The sequence below is a fragment of the Haliotis rufescens genome, unplaced genomic scaffold, assembly GCF_023055435.1.
Source record: "Haliotis rufescens isolate VD_foot unplaced genomic scaffold, xgHalRufe1.0.p SCAF_113, whole genome shotgun sequence".
NCBI lineage: Eukaryota > Metazoa > Mollusca > Gastropoda > Lepetellida > Haliotidae > Haliotis > Haliotis rufescens.
In genome coordinates, this window is record NW_025963795.1 from 112,009 (window position 1) to 131,254 (window position 19,246).

The window sequence follows — 19,246 nt, forward strand, 5'->3', positions numbered from 1 at the left end:
TGCAGGTAAGCAGCTTCAGTCTACCTCAGTGCAGGTAAGCAGCTTCAGTCTACCTCAGTGCAGGTAAGCAGCTTCAGTCGACCTCAGTGCAGGTAAGCAGCTTCAGTCGACCTCAGTGCAGGTAAGCAGCTTCAGTCGACCTCAGTGCAGGTAAGCAGCTCCAGTCTACCTCAGTGCAGGTAAGCAGCTTCAGTCTACCTCAGTGCAGGTAAGCAGCTTCAGTCTACCTCAGTGCAGGTAAGCAGCTTCAGTCGACCTCAGTGCAGGTAAGCAGCTTCAGTCGACCTCAGTGCAGGTAAGCAGCTTCAGTCTACCTCAGTGCAGGTAAGCAGCTTCAGTCTACCTCAGTGCAGGTAAGCAGTTTGTATGGACAGCTTCCGTCCACGTGGTTGGGGAGTTTGTTTGTTAGGGACGGACCATCTGATATTCTGGTGGGGGCCAGGGATTAGCTAATCTTTCTGCAAAAACAGATATATGAGACTAAATATAATTTTACAAAAAACAGCTTGCAAACTATGTATTTTTGGTGGTTGACAAACAAATTTCAGATTAAGAAGCACAATTATTTACTTCAAGAACTTTCTGGGACAACATATTTTTTTCGATAAAATCCAAGGCCATAACCACCCCTCCCACCTCCGAATATCAAATGTAGTGGTGGTATAGGTATATAAATCTTGCTCAAGTGGAGTTGTGGCAGAACCCCCATTACCTATACTACTTTCGGTCCTTTAGTAAACAGTTATTATCTGACTTTCTTCCCTTCTTATTTCAGCTGCAGTGTCTTCCTTTACCAGCATGGTTCACAAGGTCATCAGAGGTAGACCAGTTCCATCTCTAGGGGCGGTGAGTGTTGTCAGGGGGAGACCCATTCCATCTCTAGGGGCGGTGAGTGTTGTCAGTGGGGAGACCAGTTCCATCTCTAGGGGCGGTGAGTGTTGACAGGGGAGACCAGTTCCATCTCTAGGGGCAGTGAGTGTTGACAGGGGAGACCAGTTCCATCTCTAGGGGCAGTGAGTGTTGACAGGGGAGACCAGTTCCATCTCTAGGGGCAGTGAGTGTTGACAGGGGAGACCAGTTCCATCTCTAGGGGCAGTGAGTGTTGACAGGGGAGACCAGTTCCATCTCTAGGGGCAGTGAGTGTTGACAGGGGAGACCAGTTCCATCTCTAGGGGCAGTGAGTGTTGTCAGGGGGAGACCAGTTCCATCTCTAGGGGCAGTGAGTGTTGTCAGTGGGGAGACCAGTTCCATCTCTAGGGGCGGTGAGTGTTGACAGGTGAGACCCGTTCCATCTCTAGGGGCGGTGAGTGTTGTCAGGGGAGACCAGTTCCATCTCTAGGGGCAGTGAGTGTTGACAGGGGGAGACCAGTTCCATCTCTAGGGGCAGTGAGTGTTGACAGGGGGAGACCAGTTCCATCTCTAGGGGCAGTGAGTGTTGACAGGGGAGACCAGTTCCATCTCTAGGGGCAGTGAGTGTTGACAGGGGAGACCAGTTCCATCTCTAGGGGCAGTGAGTGTTGACAGGGGAGACCAGTTCCATCTCTAGGGGCAGTGAGTGTTGACAGGGGGAGACCAGTTCCATCTCTAGGGGCAGTGAGTGTTGACAGGGGAGACCAGTTCCATCTCTAGGGGCAGTGAGTGTTGACAGGGGGAGACCAGTTCCATCTCTAGGGGCAGTGAGTGTTGACAGGGGGAGACCAGTTCCATCTCTAGGGGCAGTGAGTGTTGTCAGTGGGGAGACCAGTTCCATCTCTAGGGGTGGTGAGTGTTGTCAGGGGAGACCAGTTCCATCTCTAGGGGCGGTGAGTGTTGTCAGTGGGGAGACCAGTTCCATCTCTAGGGGCGGTGAGTGTTGTCAGTGGGGAGACCAGTTCCATCTCTAGGGGCAGTGAGTGTTGTCAGTGGGGAGACCAGTTCCATCTCTAGCGGCGGTGAGTGTTGTGAAACCGGGACTGCTTCTTGACATGAAGGACAGAAGCAGGTGTTGTTCGAAGTTATAGCCAAGTTTATTACTGATAAATGTTGTGAACCCTGAAACAATTGTAAAACATTCATTACACAAAATATAAACATATGCTGACATCAAATATTTCATTACATTTGATGATATATACAAAATGCTATAACTACTAATTGATAAGCTTACATCTCATCAAAAACTTAATTAATCTTATATTATAAACCTACTTAACCCGCATATATACTTATATATGTGTATCATATAAATAGAGTAAGATAGACGTGACATGATACATTTACTATGTGTACATACAATATGCAATATATGAGAATATATATAAAACCTAGTAAACCCACCAAGTGTGTGGACCTGGGTTCATCAGTCCAGACACAGACCTCTGCACGAGTAATACAGCTACATCTGCACGACAAGTAAATGAATATATATACACACTGTGCAGACCAATCTGATAGCAGCAATATTACTACAAACCGAAACATAGTGTTATTGCAGAGTAACTTAAAACATTTCTAAAATATAATAGTAAAACCCTGATTCATTCATACATCATACATTCATACATTACACATTCATATATACCAATATGTTACCTAGCAACACATATGTTTCACATTCATACTTCATACTTTCATACATCAGCTTCACAGTGATTGAAGATTTAGTTAAATAGTATTTTAGCACTTACTGAATTATTTACATTACGCAAATAATAACACTTGTAATGCATACAGAAATACAACTAATTACTATGATCTGGCTAATATTTACAACATGACAAAAAACAGCCAAATTATCAAGAGCATAAACACAATATACTGTAGTGATTGGTGCTTCCACACTCGTACATTGGGTTACATCGGATTGGCCACCCGATGTTACTCGTATGTTTCCGGGTGTGATCGAGGCACGTGATCAACTTACCCGCCAAATCTGACAGGTGACAATCGACAGATTGAGACTAGACAGCAGACCGAACGGACGAAAACCACAGAAGCTAACACGATCTCGATCTCCCCTTCACCAAGCTTACGCTGTAAGGTAAGCGCCTTTCCCTATCACTAGGCTTTCACAACAATGGCGCTGTGAACAGGATTAAGCCTAATTGTGATATTTGTGACAAAAGTAAATATGTCACACGACAATGGGAAAGGACTGATGAATGGGTCACGTGATGTCCTTATATAGAGCAAAACTCGCAGTATGGAGCGTTTTGAGCTTTTTCATTGGCTATTAGAGTAATACCCCAATGCTCTTTAGATTTTATATTTATCACTTTTCGGCCGTAAAAACATACTCGTAATGTTAAATGCACAGTAATATCAAAGGGTGTTTATGTATCCACTATCCATGTGTTCTGATCATGTCAACCGCTGGAAGCTGCATGCTTTTCACCCGGCGTATTACGTGTATATTTCATGGTGTTGATTGCAGTGTTGCTTGTACCTAGCTGTCAATCACTGTCACTGGGTGCATGGTAACGCTGTAACAACTCCCATGGCTTTGCGTGTTTTGTTTTTAATATAAATTCTGTCAGCATATTTATATATGTGTAGTGTTATCATCATTTATCCATTTATACTTTTATTATATGTATATAAATTATGTATTCACATTAATGCACATTAAATAGTGGGTAAGTATTCTGCAGGTCTTTTCATTAATGCAGGGGTTTGCAGGTATGTATTCACTGTGCATTATTGTTTATACAAGGTTTTAGGATGACACTTCTGCACTCAGTCATTCGCATGACTGACAGCGGTCAACTGTCACCTAATCCTGGGGTTATATTTATGTATATTAGGTTTTTCAATTATTTATACAAGGTGTTAGGTTGACACTTCTGCGCTCACTCACTCTTGATAAGACTGACTGACAGCGGTCAACTGTCACCTAGACCTGGTGTGTTCATTGCATTTGTTTATTATTTATATCCATTTGGTAAGTGTGGTAGCTTTTGCAATTGTTTAGAATATTTATTTATTTGTCATTTTTATGGTCATGTTTATGCCATGCATGAAATGTGATTGTGTTATATTAGCATAGGTCAAACGTTAGATGGTGCAAGTATTTCACCCTAGTATGGCCGGGTTTCATTTCAGTTTGCGACACCCACTGACCGTACAGATTATTTTGGGGTATGCCATCTGCTTTGTTCACTGCTGGTACAGTTCGGTTATCTTGCCTTCAGTGTTGTGTTTTCATCTGTAAGTCTGGTAGTGTTAGGTAAGGGTAGCTAATGCTTAGCAGCTGAGTAGTCGGTCCTTTGGGGGACGATATCGTTCACTTGGTTCTGGTTTGTGAAGCCTGTAAGTCCGGTTGCTGACAATATGCGTCCACTTTTATGCTCTGTCCTTCATACGAACGGCATCATTCTACTGGTCGCAGTCAGTATATTCGGCGACGTGGAGCATTCTTCACGATCAACTGGCGCTCTATCCTTCTTCAGACGATGGGCTTCGCAGTCGGCTGCCACTGCCTCACCCTATTAGCAACATGTAGCACAATGTTGTTTGGGTTGGTCTCAGTTCTCTACTGGTGGGGGGTAGTGTTGATGGTATGTCTTGGGTTTTCTCTGCCGCCATGGTCTCTCTAGCCCAGGTGTAATCCGCCATGCAGGTTGCAGCTTCCATTCATCTATCCTTTGACATGTACATGATTTGTCATATCCATAATATTGACATCTCTTTACTTAGGTTAGTTTAATGTTATACAGCTACCATGTAGGTACCGAAAGGTCAGCTTCGTCTTACCTTAGGTTGTAGTACAAGAGCAAGAATACTTTAGGGAAGGCCCGGACACTTTTGTTCCTTTCCCAATTGTATTCGTTCCAAACATGGGGTTTTTATAACTTGTACTTTCTAATTAATTATTTAAGACGGGTTTTTGGATTATTTCAGATAATCCAATCATGCCGCCAGTTTATATCAATCTGTGCTCTGAGGAAGAACTCAGGCTTATTCCGGGAATAGGGATGAAACTGGCCCGGAAGATTGTTCAGCTCCGAGAAACCTTAGGCGTACTGACGGAGGAGGACATTCGTAATCTCCCCTCTATCAGAAACCCTGAACAGGCTTTAAGCACCATCTCCTTTGCCACTGGTACTCAAACTGCAGGCTCTTGGTCTACCGGGATGGTGGGGCAACCCGCTTCTAGGCAAGCTGCACCATCCAAAACCAAAACACCTAAATCAGCATTTGGACAATTTACTCCAGCTACGGAAAGTACCTCGAGTAGGTTGTCGCAAGCTAAAATGTTCCATCAAGCAGTTCCTAGCCCTGATATGGATGCTATCAACTCCAACTTAAAACAACTGGAACAAGCGGAGATCAACTTGCAGGCCAGGCGTAGAGGGCTTACTCCACCAAGTCATAGTGCTCTCTATGGCCGGTGGCAGGCGGCCACTCACGATCTCAGCAGGGAGATGGAGGTTTTCTCTGAGGTTCTTGCCAACCTGGAAGCCAGTAGCCCTAAGGATCCTGGATCCAGCCATCTCGCTAAGGCACCCATGCCTAACCCTCATTCTGAGGTACAGGGTACGGAAGTGTTACGGCGGAGTTCTAGGACAAAGCCCAATACTGAGGAGATTGACCCTCGGGTCCTCCAAGGTGCTGAGGGGAATGTCCACCAGAGACAAGCTCTAACCCCTGGGCATAGGGAACGGAGGAGGACAGGCCAAACTCAATCTATGGCCCCTCAACCAAGCCTGATTAACTCAGCCCAGGGGAATGATACGCGTGAAACCCCATCCACCCAACGGACCACTCCATCCAGGTCTCGTTATCCCAAGCCTGCTCAAGATGACAGTCCGGGAGAGAAGGCATTGCAGTACAGGGGATACTTAGACTCAGAGGAGGAGGATACACTTCTGCTCAAGCAAAATGGGGGTGTCCCCATTTGGCCTAGAGAGGACATAAGGCAGAACGATGGGACAGAACATGGTTTGTCCACATATGCCGAGGGGTACCCTAGGGTTAATCATGCCCAAAGGGATTACCCAGAATATGTGGATACATATGGCCATTCATTTGGTAGCCGTCAATGTTCCCGTCCTCGTTGGTCCCCGATGTATGAAGAACAAGACCCTACGAATTATCATTCTGTACGGGATCCTAACCAATGCCGGGTGGATGCTACACATCCTGGGGCCCGCATACCAGCCAATCGCGGGGAACTCCAGCCACTCTGGGATCAATCTGGATTGTATAAAGAAGATCTGGCACATGCCCACAGAGATAGGCAAAGGATGTGTAAGGATAGGACAGAAAGAATCAGGAGGGCTCCTCATCATCAACCAGCCGCCTGGAGAGAGCCATTAGGTAACTCTTCGGATAGCGACTCAGATGAGGTACGTCCACAGCTCATGCAGAGGAGACGTAAAGCAGTGGTTGAAAAACCAACAGCTCCACTACCACGGATGTTATCCTATGATGGTAGTGCAAGATGGTCCTCCTTCTACATGAAATTTCAACGCTTCGCCCGATCTCAGGCCTGGAATGAGGAGGAGAAACTTGACAAGCTGTGTTACTGCCTTGCAGGGAAAGCAGCCGACTTCTTCGCCTTATTGCTAGAGAGAGATGAATTCATCTCCTTCCAAGGAATGGTAAAGAAACTCGAAAGGCGGTTTGGGAAACGGTCTCCAGCTGAGACTGCCCAACTGCAGTTTCCGAATCTTCGTCAGGGCTCAGACGAGTCATTGGAAGAATGGGCGGAGCGTGTACTCCAAGTAGCGATGGCTGCCTTTACAGATCTACCTGAGGACTTTGTGGAACAACAAGTGGTGCGGAGATTCTGCCAAGGATGCGCAAACAAAGAAGCTGCCCACTATGTTTCCAACCTGGGACTTAGAACTCTGGAAGCAGCTATGGACTCAGTCCAAAAGTACTTCCAGAATACCCAGGCAGTCTATGGTAGACCAGTCATTCGACGGGATGTTAGGCAATCGCACTTGGCCAATGAATCTGAGGAAGAATATATGGTTGCCCAAATGACACCTCGTTCAAATTATACCCCTTCACAGGATAAGTGGCAAACTCCATCACAACCTGTAAGGTCAAGTGTGGTGGAACGTTTGACCCGCCTGGAAGCTCGGGTTGAGGAGATGTCAGAAGATATCAAAAAGCTGATGGCTATCGTGAGTCGACGATTTAGAAGCCCCTCATCATCACCAACTAGATCGGGGGAGTGCTTCAAATGTGGGAAAACAGGTCATTTCCGAAGGGATTGTCCAAACAATTACAATGAAGGTGGATATGGAGAGAAGAAAGTCACGTTCAGTGCTCATGAAAAGCAGGGGAGGGAAAGCAAAGCCAGACAAGACCCAAAGGAGGCTTTAAACACTTCCGGATCGAGCACAGAGGCCTAACCTCGATCCAAACTGAAGAAGGCCAACCCCCTAAACTTCCTCCATTGTCGCCACCCCCTGGACATTATCCATCTCTGACCTCCCACACTCAGCCTACAGCTCTCGGGTCAACCAGTACTTCAGATGACGACAATCTGTCAATTCCAGAAATCACAGTTAGGCAATTAAAAAGTGGATCCATGTTTTTGGTACCAGTCCAAATCCAAGACCAGCACACAACTGCAGTGGTGGATACGGCGGCTGAGGTTACCATTATTTCGGACACTTTTTACAAAACACTCTCACAAAAGCCTGAGAAGAAGCAGGACATCAAGTTGAGAACTGCCGGCAGGGACTTCCATATGTCCTCATTTGTAACACAACCACTCCAGTTACAATTAGGGTCCAAAACCTATTCGATTCCTGTAGTAGTGGGCCCAATCCAAGATGATGTTCTTCTGGGACTGGACTTTTTAGTTCCCCAGGGGGCACATCTTGACTTGACTCAACAGTTACTACAGATTGGATCGGATACCATTGAAATGACTCTATGCCGTTCTCAAAAGGTACCGCAAGTATCCAGAATCTCGGTATGGAAGAAGACCATCATTCCGCCGAATTCGGTACAGCAACTTGAATGTCCTATATCAAAGCAACTCTCAGATTTCATTATAGAGCCACGCCTAACAAGTAATGATCTTCTGATGCCCAGGACTTATCAAACTGGAGGAAGCGTACCCATTGTGTGCCTTGTCAATCCTTCGGATCATCAAGTGGTGCTACAGCCTCGTCAAGTCTTAGGGGTTGCCATGGAAATACATCATGTCGAATCCCCCTCGGAACAATCTGCGGCTGTTAGAAGTGGTAATCAACCCAACATCCCTGCTCATCTGACAAGTCTGTTTGAAAGGTCATCAAAGCTACTGCAAGGTCATGAAGTGCATCAACTGGCACAACTTCTCACAGACTATCAAGATGTATTTGCCAAAGATGACTTGGATTTGGGGAACTTTACTGAACTTGAACATTCCATTGATACTGGAAACGCTAAACCGATTAAACAGCGTATGCGAAGAACACCACTTGGATTCGAGAAGGAGGAAGAGTCACATCTTAAGAAAATGTTAGATGCCGGAGTCATTCAACCTTCTGTATCAGAATGGGCTGCACCCCCTGTGTTAATACGCAAACACGATAACACAGTACGTTGGTGCATAGATTATCGCGGTCTGAATGACGTCACGAAAAAAGACGTATTTCCGTTGCCCCTGGTGGAAGATTGTCTTGACACGCTCGCCGGTAATCTCTGGTACTCTAAGCTAGATGCAAACTCAGCTTATTGGCAAGTGAAAATCTCTCCAAAGGATCGCGAAAAAACTGCTTTCATCACCAAGTATGGTCTATTCGAACATATTCGAATGGGATTTGGACTATGTAATGCTCCAGCAACATATTCGCGGGTAATGAACCTCGTGTTGAGAGGATTGACCTGGGATATCGCACTGGCATTCTTGGACGATATTTTGGTGATGGGTACCAAGGTTGAAGACCATCTGACTAATCTCCGATCCATCTTCGAGAGATTCCGAAGTTATCAACTCAAATTGAAACCTCGCAAATGTGAACTGTTTCAGCAGAGGGTTGAGTTTCTCGGTCGCGTAGTTAGCCAAGATGGCCTTGAGGCCAACAATGATGGCCTCAAAGTGGTACTTACCTGGCCCCACCCCACCTGTACCAAGGATGTTGAAAGGTTCCTTGGCTTTGCCAACTACCACAGGATGTTTATCAGGGACTACGCTTCTATAGCAGTCCCGTTGTATCGAATAACGGGTAAGAAGGCATTCCAATGGAATGATGAGCAGGAGCAATCTTTCTCGTCCTTGCGGCATGCTCTTACCCATACACCTGTGTTGGCATTACCTACCAAGGAGGACCCCTTCATCCTGGATACAGATGCTTCGGATGAAGCCATAGGAGCAGAACTGATCCAAGTTCAAAATGGAGAGGAGAGGGTAGTTTGTTTTGGCAGTTTTGGCCTGACCGCCGAGCAGAAACGATACTGCACAACCAGAAAAGAACTGTTGGCAGTAATCAGATTTACAAGGCAGTTTCGACACTATCTGCTGGGACGGCGTTTTACTGTTAGGACTGATCACAGCAGTCTCCAATGGCTGTTAAACTTCCGGAATCCAAATGGCCAATTGGCCAGGTGGCTGGAAGAATTGAGCCAATATGACTTGATTGTGAAACATCGCCCTGGAAAACTGCATGCCAATGCGGACGGTCTATCACGTATTCCACAAGGAGGCCACTGCCACAACTACAGACCAGAAGTAATGTTAAAAAGTTTGCCATGTGGAGGATGCAAATATTGCACTCGGGCTCATGAAAATTGGAGTAGGTTCTTCAGGGATGTGGATGACACCATTCCTCTGGCCCATGTTGGGCGGGATTGCCTCTCCGATGATGACTCACCTGATGATTGTGGCCTGCCGGTCTCCTGTCTTGAAATACAATCCATTGGGGATTCGGGTTTCCAAATGAACACCACCCCAGTGGCCGTAAGACTTGTTGTGACTGATGACGGGCAGAAAGAACAATTTGGGTATTCATCTGAAGAAATATGCAATCAGCAGAGATCTGATCCAGACTTAACCATTATAATGGATTGGATTCAAACTGCTGAGGAGCCGAGTGAATCAAGTCTCTTCTTGGCCAGTCCCGCAGCTAAACACTATTGGTTGAACCGAACTCTATTTCGGATTGACAAGCAGGGATTGTTACGTGTTGATCCTCTCATAAAAGAAAAGACAACACGAGGCATGGCATCCCTGGTGGTCCCGAAATCATTACAGCAAGAAGTGCTAAGGTTGAATCATGATGTCATGGCTGCGGCACATCTGGGAATGGAAAAAACAATCTATAGAGTTAAAACCCGATTCTACTGGCATGGCATGGTACAAGATATCAAGTTGTATGTAAGCACATGTTCAACATGTAGCCGAAACAAAGGACCTGTACGACATGCCCGGTCACCAATGATCAACTTTCATGCAGGGGCACCCATGGAAAGAGTTCATCTTGATTTCATTGGCCCTTTGCCCAAAAGCAAGTTGGGGAATCAATACATCTTGATGATGGTTGACCAATTCACCAAATGGGTGGAGTGCATAGCTTTGCCTACCCAAACGGCTGAGGTGACAGCCAAAGCTGCCGTAGATGGTTTTTTCTCTAGATTTGGTTGCCCTTTCCAAGTATTTACAGATCAAGGAAGAAACTTCGAGAGCAAATTGTTCACTGAACTTTGCACCCTACTACAGATACATAAAACCAGGACAACCCCATATCGTCCCTCTGCTAATGGACAAGTGGAGCGATTTAATCGCACCCTCCTGCAAGCCATTCGTTGCCACATAGATGCAAATCAATCCAGGTGGGATGAATTTTTACCACAACTGGCAGGAGCATTGAGGTCTGCAGTTAATCGGCAAACGGGATATACCGCCAACATGCTGATGCTTGGTAGGGAAATCAATCAACCTGCAGAGCTAGTCTTCAGCGCCACGCAGGAGGAATCTCCATCCTTGAACCCTGACACATATGTGCATCAGTTAGCCTCAGCTCTTGGTGAGGTACATCGCCTTGCCCGTAATAAATTGCAAACTACCCAGCTCCAAATGAAGAGGGATTACGATTTGAGGATTTTGTCCCGAAAGTTTGAAGAGGGGGAGATGGTGTATATACTGGACACTGCCTCCATACAAGGAAAGTGCAAGAAGTTGTCTCCATCCTGGAAAGGACCCGGGATAATCATTACTAGGATTTCCAATACACTGTATGAAGTCCGGACAAGGAAGACAACATCAGTACATCACCATGATCGCCTCAAGCCTTGTCGAGATCGCGTAATTCCAAGTTGGATCCAGAGGTTATCTAAGACAAAGAGTACTTCTGATACTCAAGAGGATCTCAACTTGGAGTGGCTCTTCAAGGACCAAACAAATTATTGTATCTGTAATAAACCCGATGATGGACGATTAATGATAGGCTGTGACCGATGTGACCAATGGTTTCATGGAGCCTGCGTTGGAATCACCAAGAGAACAGCAAACGCTCTGGATGAATACATCTGTCCTCACTGCACCACAGGAAAGGACAGAGTATCCTAGAGGGAAAACTCGAATGTTTCAGAAAAATGGTATTCCAAAGACGTGGACGCTCCAGCGAACGCCATGGAGCCAGGAGCAGGGAGGCCTCAACTTCCTACTGGGCTGGAGACTTGCTATCCACGTCTTCGGGCTCCCAGACCAGCCTAGGAGCTCCAACATCTCCAGGAAGAAGGTCCCCTGCCCCTCATCATGAACGATCAATGTCAGATCAATCCCTGGGACATGTACCAGACCTATCCAAAACGTCCAAGGATAGTGGATACCAGCTCCAGGCCGCACACTCAAGGAAAAGAAGCCCTGAGGATCTCATCATATCTTCCAGGAAGCGAGCCTGTCCGAGCCCGGATAGACGGCAGGTGGCCTCTGTCGTCTATCTTCCTGTTGCCAGCCGGGAGCGGAAAGTCCCACCACGCCCGTCTAACCGACAATCGCGCCGGCAATCACCCAGGCGATCACCCCGGCGTCAGGTGTCTGTGTATTACAACACTGCACGACACAGGCAGCACTCCTCCCCTGTAAGACGAACCGCTCCCAGAAAGGAACAGCGCTCTTCACCCCGGAGACATGTCTCTCCAAGACGGGAACGACGACCTTCGCCGCATAGACATATCTCAAGACGGGAAGTTCCCAGGCAGGAGCGACATGTCTCCCCCAGACGGGATCGACGCCCTAGGTCAAGGAGGCAAGCCCCAGAGCCAAGGCATCAGGCTTCTCCCTCCCGACAGGTCAGGTCAATTAACCAAGGGCTGAGCGTCTCTGTCATTAACAAGGCCGCCCCGAAAATAGCAGCTCGATTCCAGAGTAGTCATCCCCACGGAATGGGATCGAGCTGTCCAATACGGACGTGCGGTACAAGAACCAGGACGCTGCGCCACCATGCCTACGGAGCTCACCTCCCCCCCTGTTTCCGTGACTCCGTACCAGCATCACAAGAAACGGCAGTGGAAATGATATCGGCCATAGAAGACCTTGCCCGGCAGATTTTGGGAGCAGGAGCTACCTGGACGGAATTACACCAGTTCGTCCTAAGGAATAGCCTTGTTCCCAAAGACATACCCCTAAGAGGAAGCTGCTACGGGCTTATAAAAGAGTTATGTAACATCAAAGGATGGCCGTTACCATTGGATTCCGTCAACCTGTCGCCAGATAGCCCTGCCTGCCTAATACATTGGAGGATCTTGGTAGCCCTTCTGGATGTCACCTCGGATGGAGTCCGAAACCATTTCAGGAACTTCGGGAACCTTCTGCCACTGCCAGGACCATCGCCATCTGTGCAAGCCACGCCAATAGCAGAGCTTCCCGGAACATCCACTCGACCGACTCCATCCTCAGCGCCGCCGAATCCAGAGAGACTTCCCAGGGGTTTTGACACCCATTTCCACTCCGATAGGATGCGCAGCAGGCTCCATCTGGACGCTGCCACACCCCTGGAAGAGGTCCTGGACAAGGCCGGCCAGCCAAAAGAGGTAACCATCAACCTTCAGAAGGCGCTACAGATCTTTTGCGACCCAACAACCTGGCCCCAACAACCAACTTTCCATCAGTGTTGGAAGACAGCTGTCGGTTTCCACCCAAAGAATGTGCAGGCCATGGACCCCGACCAACTAGACAAGTTAAGGCACCTGCTATCATCCCAGGATGTAATCGCCTTCGGGGAAATTGGCCTGGACTTCACTGTGGGAAACTGGCAACGGCAAGGGCAAGTCCTAGGGCAGCTCTTCAAGCTGGCACCATCAACCAAGCCAATCATCCTCCACCTCAGGGGCACTACCGCAGACACCTATCAACAGGCTCCACTACAGGAATGCCTACAAATCGCCAAGACTGCGGGAGTACCGTCCACCCAGAGATTCCATCTCCATTGTTTCTCTGGGTCATTTAAAGAAGTGGCACTGTGGACCAAGCACTTCCCTGAGACGTGGTTTGGATACACCGGGATGGTGGCCAGCTTTGATGACCAACAAATATCAGCGTTGCGGTTCCTTAACGCCAAGCGCTTCCTTTTGGAGACGGATGCCCCATATCTGTGGCCTCGCCCAGGTCGCCGAGGAGTTAACAGCCCAAGACTACTGGGTGAAGTTGCAGCTATGGTGGCCACTGCCCGACAGAGCACCACCGCCAACATCCTGGAGCGTGCTTATATCAACGCAAGGCAGCTGTACAGGGTATAATTATTCCCGCCAGATGAATGGGATCTCTGAATCTGACTTGGTCAGGACTGGAACTGAGTCCACCGATCCGGTCTAGATTCTAGGATTCTCATAGAAACATTGTCCTAATCTGACTTGGTCAGGACTGGAACTGAGTCCACCGATCCGGTCTAGATTCTAGGATTCTCATAGAAACATTGTCCTAATCTGACTTGGTCAGGACTGGAACTGAGTCCACCGATCCGGTCTAGATTCTAGGATTTTCATAGTAGCTTTGTCGTCTATTTAAGTTACGTGAACCAACTCGGTTGCCACCAAACAATCTGGTTGGGGATTTTCTTATTTAAGGCGTATAACTAATCTTAACCATGAGTTACGCGAACTGTCTCGGTTGATAGCACAAACTGCTGCCCAACCCTGCAGGGATTTTCTCATGTTTTGGCAAGGTCACCTGTTAGATCCTCCATGTCCTCCTGAGACCACAATGGGGGGCAAGTCCAGAAAAGAGGGAGGAATGTAGTGATTGGTGCTTCCACACTCGTACATTGGGTTACATCGGATTGGCCACCCGATGTTACTCGTATGTTTCCGGGTGTGATCGAGGCACGTGATCAACTTACCCGCCAAATCTGACAGGTGACAATCGACAGATTGAGACTAGACAGCAGACCGAACGGACGAAAACCACAGAAGCTAACACGATCTCGATCTCCCCTTCACCAAGCTTACGCTGTAAGGTAAGCGCCTTTCCCTATCACTAGGCTTTCACAACAATACCTACACATCCTAGGAATACGTACAAACAATAAAATATCATCAAAAGACCAACCTTTAGAAGTGAATTCCAAAATGTCCAATAGATCAAACACCACAATTAGTCCAATTGTGTATTCCAAAATGTCCAATGCTATACATGTGTTTGACAGTAACATCAAATGTGCTCTAAACTGTAGTAAAACTAAACCCTTTAAAACTGGAGATAGTAAGCTAGAACCTGAAACACAAAGGGGCTGTGAGGGGCGCGCTTGGGCAGGCTATTGTGTGATAGTGCACTAGGTGATTGAGGCTGTGGCAAAGTACTCATGCAGTAAGCTGAAACAGAGAATTAGGAGAGCTGAAGTGTGAAATATATAATGTTTAAAACATACTTGACTGAATATTTAATTCAGTAAAAATCTAAACTAATAAAACTCTGAAAATATATACAATTATCTGATCCTGTCACAGTTGTCAATGGGGAGACCAGTTCCATCTCTGGGGGCGGTGAGTGTTGACAGGGGAGACCAGTACCATCTCTAGGGGCAGTGAGTGTTGACAGGGGAGACCAGTTCCATCTCTAGGGGCAGTGAGTGTTGACAGGGGAGACCAGTTCCATCTCTAGGGGCAGTGAGTGTTGACAGGGGAGACCAGTTCCATCTCTAGGGGCGGTGAGTGTTGACAGGGGGAGACGAGTTCCATCTCTAGGGGCAGTGAGTGTTGACAGGGGAGACCAGTTCCATCTCTAGGGGCAGTGAGTGTTGACAGGGGAGACCAGTTCCATCTCTAGGGGCAGTGAGTGTTGACAGGGGAGACCAGTTCCATCTCTAGGGGGAGTGAGTGTTGACAGGGGAGACCAGTTCCATCTCTAGGGGCAGTGAGTGTTGACAGGGGAGACCAGTTCCATCTCTAGGGGCAGTGAGTGTTGACAGGGGGAGACCAGTTCCATCTCTAGGGGCAGTGAGTGTTGACAGGGTCGACCAGTTCCATCTCTAGGGGCAGAGAGTGTTGACAGGGGAGACCAGTTCCATCTCTAGGGGCAGTGGGTGTTGACAGGGGGAGACCAGTTCCATCTCTAGGGGCAGTGAGTGTTGACAGGGGGAGACCAGTTCCATCTCTAGGGGCAGTGAGTGTTGACAGGGGGAGACCAGTTCCATCTCTAGGGGCAGTGAGTGTTGACAGGGGGAGACCAGTTCCATCTCTAGGGGCAGTGATTGTTGACAGGGGGAGACCAGTTCCATCTCTAGGGGCAGTGAGTGTTGACAGGGGAGACCAGTTCCATCTCTAGGGGCAGTGAGTGTTGACAGGGGAGACCAGTTCCATCTCTAGGGGCAGTGAGTGTTGACAGGGGGAGACCAGTTCCATCTCTAGGGGCAGTGAGTGTTGACAGGGGGAGACCAGTTCCATCTCTAGGGGCAGTGAGTGTTGACAGGGGGAGACCAGTTCCATCTCTAGGGGCAGTGAGTGTTGACAGGGGAGACCAGTTCCATCTCTAGGGGCAGTGAGTGTTGACAGGGGGAGACCAGTTCCATCTCTAGGGGCAGTGAGTGTTGACAGGGGAGACCAGTTCTATCTCTAGGGGCAGTGAGTGTTGACAGGGGAGACCAGTTCCATCTCTAGGGGCAGTGAGTGTTGACAGGGGAGACCAGTTCCATCTCTAGGGGCAGTGAGTGTTGACAGGGGAGACCAGTTCCATCTCTAGGGGCAGTGAGTGTTGACAGGGGGAGACCAGTTCCATCTCTAGGGGCAGTGAGTGTTGACAGGGGGAGACCAGTTCCATCTCTAGGGGCAGTGAGTGTTGACAGGGGGAGACCAGTTCCATCTCTAGGGGCAGTGAGTGTTGACAGGGGAGACCAGTTCCATCTCTAGGGGCAGTGAGTGTTGACAGGGGAGACCAGTTCCATCTCTAGGGGCGGTGAGTGTTGACAGGGGAGACCAGTTCCATCTCTAGGGGCAGTGAGTGTTGACAGGGGAGACCAGTTCCATCTCTAGGGGCGGTGAGTGTTGACAGGGGAGACCAGTTCCATCTCTAGGGGCAGTGAGTGTTGACAGGGGGAGACCAGTTCCATCTCTAGGGGCAGTGAGTGTTGACAGGGGGAGACCAGTTCCATCTCTAGGGGCAGTGAGTGTTGACAGGGGGAGACCAGTTCCATCTCTAGGGGCAGTGAGTGTTGACAGGGGAGACCAGTTCCATCTCTAGGGGCAGTGAGTGTTGACAGGGGGAGACCAGTTCCATCTCTAGGGGCAGTGAGTGTTGACAGGGGAGACCAGTTCCATCTCTAGGGGCAGTGAGTGTTGACAGGGGGAGACCAGTTCCATCTCTAGGGGCAGTGAGTGTTGACAGGGGGAGACCAGTTCCATCTCTAGGGGCAGTGAGTGTTGACAGGGGGAGACCAGTTCCATCTCTAGGGGCAGTGAGTGTTGACAGGGGAGACCAGTTCCATCTCTAGGGGCAGTGAGTGTTGACAGGGGGAGACCAGTTCCATCTCTAGGGGCAGTGAGTGTTGACAGGGGAGACCAGTTCCATCTCTAGGGGCAGTGAGTGTTGACAGGGGAGACCAGTTCCATCTCTAGGGGCAGTGAGTGTTGACAGGGGAGACCAGTTCCATCTCTAGGGGCAGTGAGTGTTGACAGGGGAGACCAGTTCCATCTCTAGGGGCAGTGAGTGTTGACAGGGGGAGACCAGTTCCATCTCTAGGGGCAGTGAGTGTTGACAGGGGGAGACCAGTTCCATCTCTAGGGGCAGTGAGTGTTGACAGGGGGAGACCAGTTCCATCTCTAGGGGCAGTGAGTGTTGACAGGGGAGACCAGTTCCATCTCTAGGGGCAGTGAGTGTTGACAGGGGAGACCAGTTCCATCTCTAGGGGCAGTGAGTGTTGACAGGGGGAGACCAGTTCCATCTCTAGGGGCAGTGAGTGTTGACAGGGGAGACCAGTTCCATCTCTAGGGGCAGTGAGTGTTGACAGGGGAGACCAGTTCCATCTCTAGGGGCAGTGAGTGTTGACAGGGGGAGACCAGTTCCATCTCTAGGGGCAGTGAGTGTTGACAGGGGAGACCAGTTCCATCTCTAGGGGCAGTGAGTGTTGACAGGGGAGACCAGTTCCATCTCTAGGGGCGGTGAGTGTTGACAGGGGAGACCAGTTCCATCTCTAGGGGCAGTGAGTGTTGACAGGGGAGACCAGTTCCATCTCTAGGGGCGGTGAGTGTTGACAGGGGAGACCAGTTCCATCTCTAGGGGCAGTGAGTGTTGTCAAGGGTCGACCAGTTCCATCTCTAGGGGCAGTGAGTGTTGACAGGGGAGACCAGTTCCATCTCTAGGGGCAGTGAGTGTTGACAGGGGGAGACCAGTTCCATCTCTAGGGGCAGTGAGTGTTGACAGGGGGAGACCAGTTCCATCTCTAGGGGCAGTGAGTGTTGACAGGGGAGACCAGTTCCATCTCTAGGGGCAGTGAGTGTTGACAGGGGGAGACCAGTTCCATCTCTAGGGGCAGTGAGTGTTGACAGGGGGAGACCAGTTCCATCTCTAGGGGCAGTGAGTGTTGACAGGGGAGACCAGTTCCATCTCTAGGGGCAGTGAGTGTTGACAGGGGAGACCAGTTCCATCTCTAGGGGCAGTGAGTGTTGACAGGGGGAGACCAGTTCCATCTCTAGGGGCAGTGAGTGTTGACAGGGGGAGACCAGTTCCATCTCTAGGGGCAGTGAGTGTTGACAGGGGGAGACCAGTTCCATCTCTAGGGGCGGTGAGTGTTGACAGGGGAGACCAGTTCCATCTCTAGGGGCAGTGAGTGTTGACAGGGGAGACCAGTTCCATCTCTAGGGGCAGTGAGTGTTGACAGGGGGAGACCAGTTCCATCTCTAGGGGCAGTGAGTGTTGACAGGGGAGACCAGTTCCATCTCTAGGGGCAGTGAGTGTTGACAGGGGGAGACCAGTTCCATCTCTAGGGGCAGTGAGTGTTGACAGGGGGAGACCAGTTCCATCTCTAGGGGCAGTGAGTGTTGACAGGGGGAGACCAGTTCCATCTCTAGGGGCAGTGAGTGTTGACAGGGGAGACCAGTTCCATCTCTAGGGGCAGTGAGTGTTGACAGGGGGAGACCAGTTCCATCTCTAGGGGCAGTGAGTGTTGACAGGGGAGACCAGTTCCATCTCTAGGGGCAGTGAGTGTTGACAGGGGAGACCAGTTCCATCTCTAGGGGCAGTGAGTGTTGACAGGGGAGACCAGTTCCATCTCTAGGGGCAGTGAGTGTTGACAGGGGAGACCAGTTCCATCTCTAGGGGCAGTGAGTGTTGACAGGGGGAGACCAGTTCCATCTCTAGGGGCAGTGAGTGTTGACAGGGGGAGACCAGTTCCATCTCTAGGGGCAGTGAGTGTTGACAGGGGGAGACCAGTTCCATCTCTAGGGGCAGTGAGTGTTGACAGGGGAGACCAGTTCCATCTCTAGGGGCAGTGAGTGTTGACAGGGGAGACCAGTTCCATCTCTAGGGGCGGTGAGTGTTGACAGGGGAGACCAGTTCCATCTCTAGGGGCAGTGAGTGTTGACAGGGGAGACCAGTTCCATCTCTAGGGGCGGTGAGTGTTGACAGGGGAGACCAGTTCCATCTCTAGGGGCGGTGAGTGTTGACAGGGGAGACCAGTTCCATCTCTAGGGGCGGTGAGTGTTGTCAGGGGAGACCAGTTCCATCTCTAGTGGCAGTGAGTGTTGTCAAGGGTCGACCAGTTCCATCTCTAGGGGCAGTGAGTGTTGACAGGGGAGACCAGTTCCATCTCTAGGGGCGGTGAGTGTTGACAGGGTAGACCAGTTCCATCTCTAGGGGCGGTGAGTGTTGTCAGGGGAGACCAGTTCCATCTCT

The 19,246-nt window shown here is 49.2% G+C and overlaps 2 protein-coding genes across 2 annotated transcripts in view; both read left to right on the forward strand.

Moving 5' to 3' along the window:
- The window catches only part of LOC124128407 (presenilins-associated rhomboid-like protein, mitochondrial), a 72,656-nt gene that overhangs the window by 33,413 nt on the left and 19,997 nt on the right, over window positions 1-19,246 (forward strand). The window contains exon 6 of the mRNA XM_048393066.1: window positions 776-846. Within this exon, the coding sequence (XP_048249023.1) occupies window positions 776-846 (71 nt within the window). The remainder of the gene's footprint in view (window positions 1-775; window positions 847-19,246) is intronic.
- On the forward strand, window positions 5,113-9,324 carry LOC125378153. The gene has a single exon (XM_048393065.1). The coding sequence runs from the start codon at window positions 5,232-5,234 to the stop codon at window positions 7,341-7,343; it is 2,112 nt and encodes a 703-aa protein (XP_048249022.1). The 5' UTR covers window positions 5,113-5,231; the 3' UTR covers window positions 7,344-9,324.